Source organism: Haemaphysalis longicornis, unplaced genomic scaffold (assembly GCF_048455015.1).
Source record: "Haemaphysalis longicornis isolate Haplotype H1 unplaced genomic scaffold, Haemaphysalis longicornis Haplotype H1 scaffold_7, whole genome shotgun sequence".
Classification (NCBI taxonomy): Eukaryota; Metazoa; Arthropoda; class Arachnida; order Ixodida; family Ixodidae; genus Haemaphysalis; species Haemaphysalis longicornis.
The window spans coordinates 27,424,095-27,435,123 of NW_027526422.1; the positions used below are offsets into that span (position 1 = coordinate 27,424,095).

General features: G+C 48.1%; 1 protein-coding gene across 1 annotated transcript; it reads right to left on the reverse strand.

The window, feature by feature from the left end:
* Nucleotides 1–530: 530 nt before the first annotated feature.
* On the reverse strand, nucleotides 531–10,631 carry LOC144146214 (uncharacterized). Its single transcript, XM_077678178.1, has 2 exons — nucleotides 9,281–10,631; nucleotides 531–1,237 (listed from the first exon to the last, which is right to left on the reverse strand). Exons 1-2 carry the CDS (start codon nucleotides 10,629–10,631, stop codon nucleotides 531–533), a joined length of 2,058 nt encoding a protein of 685 aa, XP_077534304.1.
* Nucleotides 10,632–11,029: the final 398 nt, after the last annotated feature.

Here is an 11,029-nt window from a genome sequence, read left to right on the forward strand (position 1 = left end):
CTCCTCATTCTCGCTCGGCCGGTTGAGGTGTCGGCGCCACGCCAGACAGTTACCGGCCTCTACTCCCCATCCCTCACCCCCCAACAATCACTTTCTTCTTCTCTGAAGCGACTAGTGCCAATGTACACTAACATTACGGATTTTGTAGTGCCCAACGTGCTATCGTAAAAAATCTCGCGCAGTGGTCACGGTTCTTGCAGTAATGCGCAGAATTTAGCTTAGATATCCATCACTCACGCGAAGGACGTCCTCGGAAGGAACTTGACACCTCTGGGGCGCATTTATCATTGGTGCAATCCAACAATGACTACACAAAAACGAAATGTAAACGATCCAAAAGGCATATCCTGTAGAAAAAGAAAAAAAATACCGAGTAGAACTATACGCAGAGTCCTTGCATGCGAAGTTCTTGCGTTCAATAATGCCGTATCAAGGTATACCTTGAAAGTATTTCAAAGCACCAACGTTCACTTTCTATAAAAAGCGGAAAAAACATTCATACACAAATAATCAATAAGCGTGACTTTCCCTCAGCACTTCGCCGCCTGCTGCCAAGGACAGCCAAATGCCTCGGCGAAGTCACGAGAGTGCGCAGTGCTGAATCGGCAAGCGCCCGCCAGCGCACCTTCCTCGCCGCACAGAGCGTGGCACCAGCGCAAGTAGAAAAGCTTGCGGCTAATTATGCGGCGAGCCGTGTCTTCGACGACTTCGTGCGCCGAGCCCACTTCGGTGGTGCGACCGATGCGATTCCGTCGATGCGCCTCAGCGGACACGGATGCCACGTGCAGAGCCCAGTCTGCGAAGACCAGGAGCAGGCCTTCCTTGACTCCGACCTGTCTGCCGAACAGCGCCGACGCCGCGTCGCGTACGCAGCGCACTCGGCGGCCCAGGGGGGTCGACTGGCTCGCTGTCCCAGCTTCGCGGCCGAACTTGCTGACAAGCCAGTCCAACAGCAGCCGGACGCCGACAGAGGCGTAGTCGACGCTCGCCACCGAGTCATCGGCAATGAACGCGTCCGCGATGAGGAAATTCGCCGGCACCGCGACGAACGGCTGGCCGTCTAGTTGAAAGAAGGCCATTTCGCCTTTGAGCTGTCGTTCCGCGGCACCCTCGTCGAAGTCGACGCCAACGTGGTCTTGACTGGCGCGGACCACGTTCAAGAGGAATTGCTCGCTGTAGCCTGTCGGAGCATCTGCGGTGCGCTGTCTCCCTCCGACGTCCGTGAGCCGGCTCTCGCCTGGAACGTGGGAAGGTGAACTTTAACAATGCATTTGCTTCACGAGGGCACTGCGTACGAAAAGATAGCAACCGTACGACCATTCCCAGCTCCGCCAGAGGAGTTTGCAAATAAACATGTCGAATCGTGTGCGCTTCGACCGTTGAAATCACTGCAGACGCTGACCTCGATTTCGAAGGCAGCAGCATCCTCACATTTATTGATTTATTTCATTTATTTATTTACATAATACTGCCGACCAAATGGTCCAAGCAGGACGGGCAAAACAAATGTCCTTGACAAGGCTGTACATTGGATCGGTCGCTGAGCAGACCGATCCGTCTGCCCAAACGATGAGCAGACGGAACGAATTGTCCGAGGGTGGGGTAGGATGAGGCTTCCATGGCTACGCAGGAATCTGTATACATGGGCCGAAACAGTAAACAAGAGGCAGCAAAACACCATGAAGTCTACTGGATAGCGCCTTCGTTCCTTTTCCACGAAGTGTAGGTTTACTTGTTCAATCAGTAGCGTCATCCCTGGCGCTTTCTTCTTGCTGTGATAATTTTTCCAGAAGAGAAATTATCGTTTCCCGGGCATCATTGTCTGAATCTTCAGAGGAGGCGTTCAGGCCACTGTCATCACTGTCATGCTGCTCGACGTAATCAGGAAACTCTAACACCACCCGTTGGCTGTTTGCCACCGCTGGGACAAGCAGGTTGCAGCCCAGTCGCCTGGCCGGTGTCTTTGTAACGTGTAGTGTAATCGTGAGGTCTGGCTTTACGACGACGGAGTACTTGATGCTGGGCGCTTCATGGTAAATTATGTGCAGCAAAATTAGGTTCCCATTGGTTTCGATAGCATGCCAGAATTTGGAGTGCATGCTACTGACACACACAATAAAAGTTTGGTTTGCTTCCTGCGAGTGATCGGTGACAAGGATTTTCGTAACACATTCGTGGTTCTCGGGAAGACGACCGACGTTATCAAAGAGCGGTGGTGTGCAAGACGTTTACGACATCTTATATACCAAAAAAAGACATCCCCCTCGCGAGGGGCACGATCAAATGCACGGCATTTCCGAGGGGGTGCGCCGGCAAGTCGTATCTCTCGATCGCGGGACCCGTGTCGCCATCTTTCGGAGGCGCGGGACAACTTGTGGCGCTTTCGAAACAAACCAGAAATGAGTGAAGGATATAAGGCGCGTTCGGTGCAACGAAATCTGTCTCGGTTTCGTGGTTCAGTCGGTAGTGCGCCGGGCACCTTGCGTTCCGCCCGCGGCGTTATGAGTTCGAAACCGGGCGCCGGAAACTGTTATTTCTTTTATAGTGTAGTGGCCTGGCTGCGGACTACGACAAGGCGCGCCTGCGGACTACGACAAGGCACGCCAACGCCGCGTGACATTGTGAGTTACTAAAATGCTATGCATTTAAAAATTTTACACGCACATACAACGCAATACTATAGTAGGACTTGATTTCTGGCTAGTTGGCTCATGATGTACGACAGATGTTGGTTCATGATGTATTGCTTCTGTCGTACAGCAATACTATACAATGCAATAAAAAAAATGGAGTAACATCAACTCGAAATTCGCAAGGAGATATACGAAATAAACAGGCCTTTACATTTCCGTACAGGCATAACAGGGTTTTCAATCCAAATAAGAATAGAAAGCGCGGTAATCAAGCCCAACTTAGTGAAGCGTCGCTAAAATCAAAAACGTCAATAATTAAAAGCTGCTAAAATGTTCGTGTAGGGCTTTCGTGAAATTTCCACTAAAAATGCTTTCTGGCAATTTGTTCCAGCCGTCTACCATGCGTGGAAAGTATGAAAATTTGAAAGTATTTGTTCCGGCAAAGTATAGGGATAAACTATGGCTATGTGTATGTCGCGTTTTCCTTGTGGATAACGGACTAATGAATAATGTGGGTGACAATACAGTCGTACACTTAATTAGAGATTCTAGAGAAGCTAAGCGCACATGAATGCAAATGTGCGTGCATTCATTTACATTCACACTTTACTTCTACCATTTGACTTCAACACTTATGCACAAACTTCGACAGTGACGGATATGTGACGCTGCAGTCTTCTGCGTACCGAAAATTCTCTATACGTGAATGCTTCTGCTGCGCACACGGTCGCCGCCAAGCGCACGTGGTGTCGTGTCCAATAACAGCTGGACAGCGGAGAGAACTGTTCCTTTGCATCATTCTGCGAGCTTCTCGAGTTAACAAAGTAGTGATAGTACAGCATCCGATAAATCTCAAGCAATAACGGCGCACTCGCACGGAGCACGCTTAGCATTATCAGCGCGCCCAGTTGAGGCCGCTCACGTTGAAAAAGCACAGCTTGCACGAACATCCGCGTGCAGCGCCGTCTAGAATCGAGTTGCAATATGCACTCCGTTATGCAAAGTAGACAGCCCAGCTATTCCTTTCAAAACTCCGGCCTGGTCCCAACCTTTAAAAGCTCCGCCCTGTAAAGCGGCGCGGGGCGGCTCCGATTTTCTCGGTGTTCTGTTCTTCCACTGAAATCTGTTTGCTACGTGGTTTGAGGGCGGCTCCAGTGCAGCTTCGCGCAAGCCCAAAACAAGTAAGCGAGGAAGTTCACTGTAGCGAAAGGAACGCACCCTTCTCCCGACTGTCTGACTGACCGGCTTTGTTTACGTGCGGACGGCGGGCGTAGTAACAGACATCGCCCCCATTTAGCGTGTCATGAGCGTGTCCCTCATGACAATGTTTACCGAGATTTAATAGACTTGTCATATATATTGCTCAAAAGAATCCTATAAACATTTTGGCCACATTCTACAGAATATTTCTATTGAGTTTCCATTACAAATTGGCCACCGCGTTTCAATTAAAAGTCTATAGAGCCAAGTCAGTAGGCCTTATTGGTTCTGAATGTATTTCTTATGAGTTTCTTATGGGGTTTTTATCAAATATATTCAATATGTTTTCTATGCAATTCTTACTGAGTACAGTAGCAACAGCGTGTTGTTGCGTGGAATTCAGGTTTGAATACAGTTTCTGACGGATTTTTATTAAATTTATGGCAATTATTTTTTATAAAATTCCTATTGAGTATAGTCGTAACATCGTGTTTCGTGTAAATAAAGCTTGAAGAGAATTTTTGATGAGTTTATAATAAATTTGCCTGGATTAGCTTTCTTAAAATTATTATTGAGTATGGTCGTATCAACCTGTTGCGTTTGAGTCAGCTTTGAATACAGTTTCTGACGGGTTGCTATTAAATTTTTCTGAATTAGATTTCTATAAAATTCTTTTGCCCAGTCATCACAACCTGTTGCATATCAGCTAGGTCTGAACAGAATGTCTGATGAGTTTTTATTAAATTTATCTCTATTACCTTTCTATAAAATTCTTATTGAGTATAGTCGTAATATCCTATTGCCTGTGAGTCAGGTTTTCTGGCAAGTTTTAATAGAGGAGCTTTGCAGGGGCTCGAACTCTCCGGTGGTGATTTCCGCCATCCCAGGCGCCACCGCTCCCAAGTGCTCCCAAGACGAAGTGATGGGACGTCCATCGCGCGATCTTGGTTGGTGAGGCGGGGCAGGCGGCGCTATAGCACCCCACATATATGCACCGATAAGCTACCAGACCTCCGTGGGTGGGCTATAGAAACGCAATACAGTCTATTGAAACTCAACATAATGAAAGTAATAAGATTCTTGCTGAGTGTTCGGTATAAAAAGTTTATTGCCTGTCTAATGACCGCAGTCCACACATTCGGAGTTCAAACGACTTTATAGAAAGGCAATACAAAGTTTGTTAAAACTAAATATAGCGAAGGCAATAAAATTCATGTTGCATTTTTGCAATAAAAAGTTCATTGATTTTATATTGGCCGCAGTTTTTAAGATGGGAGATTTGGTTCACTCTATAAAAAGCAATACGAATGTATTAAAACTCAATGTCTTGAAGGCAATAAAAAGTTGGTTGAGGTTTTCCAATACAAAGTTTGTTGACTTTTTAACGAGCACAGTCTATAAACGATGAGTTTAATTGACTTTTTATTGACTATAGAAACACAATAGGGGGTCTATTAAAACTCAACGTCCATTTTCATGAGGGGTTTCAACATTTACGAGTGCGTTTTAGACGTGGAAGGTGTGTCATCTGTCGTCGATTATGTTTTTTCTGTGTATGAATACGGCTGCCGTGGGAAAATCTTGTCGTCTTGGCTGCTCCTATCGTCCGGGCTAGAGCGAGCACTTCGTTCGGACCGAACCCCCCCCCCCCCCCCCCCCCCCCGTGACTGTGGCAGCATTTGACTGATGCTGGCCTGGGGACGTCATTGGTTCATTTCTAAGCTTTGCTACCGGAGCATCTAATGCAAGTGACTTTGTGGCTGCGACGCTACCCCTATGGCAGCCATAGTTGGGTGGGGCTTCGGTCGCTACGCTGAGCCCACGAATGGGCTGGGTGTGTGTGATTGACACGAGAACTCGGAAGAAACTCGGGAGAGATATTGCGCGGCCGAGTTGAACTCGTAACGCTCGTTTTGACGGCTGCTGCGGCATAGATCATGGTTCACGGTCGCCGTAGCAGGCATATATATCTATGCCGACAGACATTTTCTTTAGCGGAGGAGGAATTTCAAGCCCTTTTTTTGCCTCTCGAAAATACTGTGCATTGGCTGTGCAGCCATCTGACACCCGACCCCTTTTGCGACGACTTTGAGGCAGCTTTCGCTTCATAACTTCCGCGGAGCAAGTGCTGCGCGCGCTGCGGTTTTACGTGACGGACACCTTCCACGGAAGCGTTGGTAGCGACCGCCCGAGCGACCGCCCTCAGTCGACAGTCAGCCGGTGTGTGCGCTATAGGATTACTGTAGACAAGTCTTTCGCCTTTTTTTTAGGTGGTTAGCCGGACATCGCAACCCTACCATGCGTTTATCTGTCTGCAGCCCGAGCGTACGCTTGACCGCTCGATGGAAAGAAGGTTTCCATTTAGTGGCCGTACGTACTTCCGTTATCGTCTGCTAGCAAACTTTCCGATGTGGCGTTGCATGACCGTGCGCTTCATTTATCGTCAGCGCGGCAGGCGGTTTTCTTGAGGCGTTTCGTGTCACACCGTTCTTGCGAAAACTTTACTCGTAGGATGGTATATAATCAACGGCGTGTGTCTATTATCGGAGGTGCTCTTTACGCATTTCAACGGGTTTTGTCCAGCGTCTTTGTGGTCTGGCTGGAAACGGATCATGAAAACCCTGTGAAGGGAAGATTGAGACCGAAACAAACAGCGTGACGCCAGAAGAAAAGTGAAGGTATATAGTCCATAAAAAAAAAAAAAAAAAAAAAAAAAACCAACGACTGTGGAGAGCTTCGTCGAACAAGAACTGTGAAGAGCAAAGTGAAATAAAGGAAACAAATTTGAAAAGCTGTGGTTGTTGCTATTCCTTCCTTCGTAGCACATGGCCAATTGGGTGACTTACCCGCAATTGAGAGCTTTGAGGAGCGAGTGGGCTCCATTTTGAAAATTCACAAAACTGTGAATTGGAAAATAAAAGTTGTAGAATAATGCGTGACACGTGAACGTGATGGCACATGAGAATGACAGGTGCACACCAGCTGCGCAGAACCACGATTACAGGGAGGCTGCGCTGTGTGCCAGTCTTCTTGCTGGCGAGTTCACTACGAAATGAAAGAGAATAAACTGATGCAAACGCGGTATAGCAGAAAAGAATCCCGCCGAATGCCAAAATTCATGCCCAATGACGAAGAAATAAAAGCGAGGAAAAATACTCAAGCGCAATATATCAATTAAGAATTACCGCAAGTAGAATTATCAGTTGCTAATAAGTATCGCAAGTACAATGTATCAGTTGTTATTAAGAATCGCCAAGCTTTCACCTTCAGATCACGTAAGCAGGCTGAAGTGGTTCTAGGAAATTTCGTATCTCAAAGTAAACGGATGGTTTCGATAGCACCGAGCAGCCATTCCGTTGAATGTGGCGTGTTTCCATCACTCGCTTTCTTTTTTTGCCCGTCGGCCTTAGTCACGTGATTGCATTGTCTGCCACCGACGGCAGAAATGGGCAGAGACGGCTGCTTAGGACGGCAAATTGCAAACAAAAATCTCGTAAGAACGCCTAAAATAAAAAATAAATGAACTTTGTAGTGTAATACAGATTATTAAAATAAAGGCACGATAAAGTACTGAAGTTGGATTTGCTTGCCCCCAGTAGCCACCGGTGCAACAGCGGAACGAGAGACAGCAGTGAAAAACGCGCCACGCCCTGGTCGCGCCTCCTTGGAACGCGCTGCTCTGGACCGGTTACGTCACCCCAATAATCAACAAATAGCATGAATTGCATTTTTAAAGTGCTCGAAATATTATCATTCCGTTACGTGGGCGTCGCTAGAGCTCGTTGTTTCCCGAGTTTGGCTCAATCTCGGGCCTTTGGGATAGCACCCCAGAAGCTGCAATGGGCGCGAAGACAACGGAAGGAGACCAACGACGATCCGGCCGCAGCCGCCAACCGCCAGGCGGAAAACGTAAGACGTTGGCGTGGCTGCAATAACGCTTCCTCGGCACCACTACGGTGTTTGAACGGTAGTTTGTGGCCATCCAAGAACCCACAAACAGCTTCACTGGTCATACACCTTCACAGGGTGGAAAGAAGCTGGTTTGCTTTAATGCGTAGCATTCTTTGCCGAGTACCACTACAGCCAGGACCGTGTAACGCCCTGCATTTCCACAAAAATGCAGATATCGCGGAAGTTACACCTGTAATCGCTGTAGTGGCGTAAATGGAGATAACTGGTCGCACTAAATTTTGAAAAACTAAAAATAAGAAAATATAAAATAATTACGGGAAAATGGCGAAACGTGTAACGCCCTGCATTTCCACAATAATGCAGATTTCGTGGAAGTTCCAAATGCAATCCTGATAATAACGTAAATGGAGATAAATGGCCGGACAATTTTTTTTTGAAAAACAAAAATTAAAAATATATTACAAAATTACGGAAATAAGCAAAACGTATACCGCATGGAATTTCCACAATATTGCAGATTTCGGGAAAGTTCCACCTGTAATCGTTACAATAGCGTAAATGGAGATAATTGGTTGAACGAAATTTTGAGAAACTAAGAAAATAACAAAAATATTAAAATAATTACGGAAAATGGAGAACCGTGTAACGCCCTGCATTTCCACAATAACGCAAATTTCGCGAAAGTTCTAAATGTAGTCCTGATAATAACGTAAATGGAGATAACTGGTGGGGCGAAATTTTGAGAAACTAAAAAAATAACAAAATATTAAAATAATTACGGAAAATGGACAACCGTGTAACGCCCTGCATTTCCACAATAACGCAAATTTCGAGAAAGTTCCAAATATAATCCTGATAATAACGTAAATGGAGATAACTGGTCGGACGAAATTTTGAAAAACTAAAAAATAAGAAAAATATTAAACAATTGCGGAAATAGGCAAAACGTATAACGCAGGGGATTTCCACAATAATGCAAGTTTTGCGGAAGTTCCACCTATAATCATTATATTAGCGTAAATGAGATAATTGGTAGAAAAGTTTAGAAACACTAAAAAATAAGAAAAATATAAAAAAATACGGAAAATACGGAACCGTGCAACACCTTGAATATTCATAATAATGCACATTTCGCGAAATTCCCCCTTGTAGTCGTTATTATAGCGTAAATGGGGATAAATGGTCGGACAGGATTTAGGAAAATCAAAACGTTTGGCTGGAAAAAACTCACACTCAAGACAAGCGGCATAAGCATGCTACGGATTAGTCGATAATTCTCTGAATTTCTGGTGAATTTTTTCTTAAAACAACAGCAACGCATTTCTTCCTGCGCGTTACAGACATTTCGTTGCAGTTACAAATTCTGACTGTTCTCCACGAATGGCTGTCTGAAGGCGATTGTGGCAACTGCCAACTAAAGGACGGCCAACGAAGATGTGTGCCTGAAGACTGGATTGTGTCGCAGCCATACCGTAATATGAAATGAGCACTATTTTCCCCCCAGGATGGGAAAATTCATTTATCAGTTTGCTTACCAACGACAGCAACGTTGAGGACCATGAAGTCGCTGGCGTTGATCCACGCCATGTCCGAATAGACGGAGCTGTGGAGGGCGCCGTGCTTCAGGTTCTCGACCATGCCCCTGAAGGCGCCAGCCGTGCCGTTCGGTATCAAGGCCGTCGCGATCCAGCGTGGCAGCAGGTCCTTGAAGAAGCTTGCAGCCACGCCGAGGCACGTCTCGACGCGTTCGGCCAAAGTCCGGTTGCGGGCGCAGTCTCCCCGGAAGATGTAGGCGTACTTCATCACCTGCGCTAGCAGCACCGCCGACGCGTACATGCAGGCCCGCCTCAAGCTGCCTTTGGAGAGCAAGGCTATGATCTCGGAAACCTCTCGCATGCCCCTCGTGTACACGACACTGAACGGTGCGTACACGCGGCCATCGCCCACCGAGTTCAGCGCGTGCTCCCAGATGACATTCGCAAACATTGGCTGCAACTCTCCGAGGGCAGCCCGGACGAAAGGGCCCGACCTGTTGACCTGCGAACGCCACTCGTGGGCCCGACGGTCCAATCTCTGTAGTTCGCAGCTCGCGTAATCGTCGTCAGTGGAGTCTCCGAACATTGCGTTCAACTCCGTGACTGCGTTCAAGAATTCCGTGACCAAGGCGACGCTGCCAAACGTTGAGTTCAGAGTCTCTCCCACGTCCAGATAGGTAGTGCCACCCCTGGAAAACACAGAGGCCACGGACGCCAGGCCACTCCTAAAGCTGTTGGCCACGACGAACTCTAGCAAGCCTTGAAAACCCGTTTGCTCCGAACTCTCGTTCCCAGGCGCTGCCCGGCACGGGTACAGGCGCATGGCGTTTATGACGTCAGCGACAGTCGCGTTCTGCTGCCCGCTCGCCTCTAGGAAGGCATGGCAGCTACCATAGAAAGCCGCCATGTTACTCGTGCCGCCATTCGTCTCGTGGCGACTGCGTTGTGCCAGATTGCCGGAGGGGGGTGGAATGCGGAGGAGCAGGGCCTCGTGGATCCGACGCGTGTAGGTGCGCATCATCTCACGGCGGTAGCTGCTTCTGCGCGGGTTCCTAGCGCGCCAGTTGCCGCAGGCGAAGCGTTCGAACTCGGAGCAGGGGTCGGCCGTGAGGTCCATCGAGCCCGCCATGGTGTGCACGGCTCGGACGCAGGCTGCGTTTCCGGTGCAGGCCGCAGCGAGCTGGTCGGGAAGGCGCGTCTTGTTGCGGGCGGGCTTCCGCGGCAGCAGGAAGGCGATGAGGAAAGAGAGGAGAATCAGCACGGGGATGACCAGCACGGGGGCCACGAGCGGCGGGAGCGTGCTTTCGCAGCACCGACCACCACCGCCGGAGTCCCTGGGCGCGAAACTCATTGGCCGTGAACGGGGAGCTGCAAAATAGGCCATGCATTTTTAGTGTGTGGGCGAACACACCTACAGACACTGCAAAGGAAAGTTTGAAATCCACCTGAATGCAGCCGTACGGCTACCAAGGAAAGCTATTCGTCGTGGTCCTGGTCCAGGTCCTCGTCCTGGTCCTGGACCACGAAGAATTTTTCTTCAACCGCAAAGTTTCTGAGAAAGCTGTATGGCTTTCCTTGGTAGCCGCACGGCTGCATTCAGGTCGATGTCAACCTTTCCTTTGCAGAAACTTACTCCACCTTGGGGATTTCCCTTAAATCTGTTCCCAACGCGACACTTTGGAAAAACCCTAAATTTCTTTTCTACCGAGCGCTAACCGTAACCTTATTGTGGGCTTTCTTAGAAGGTGT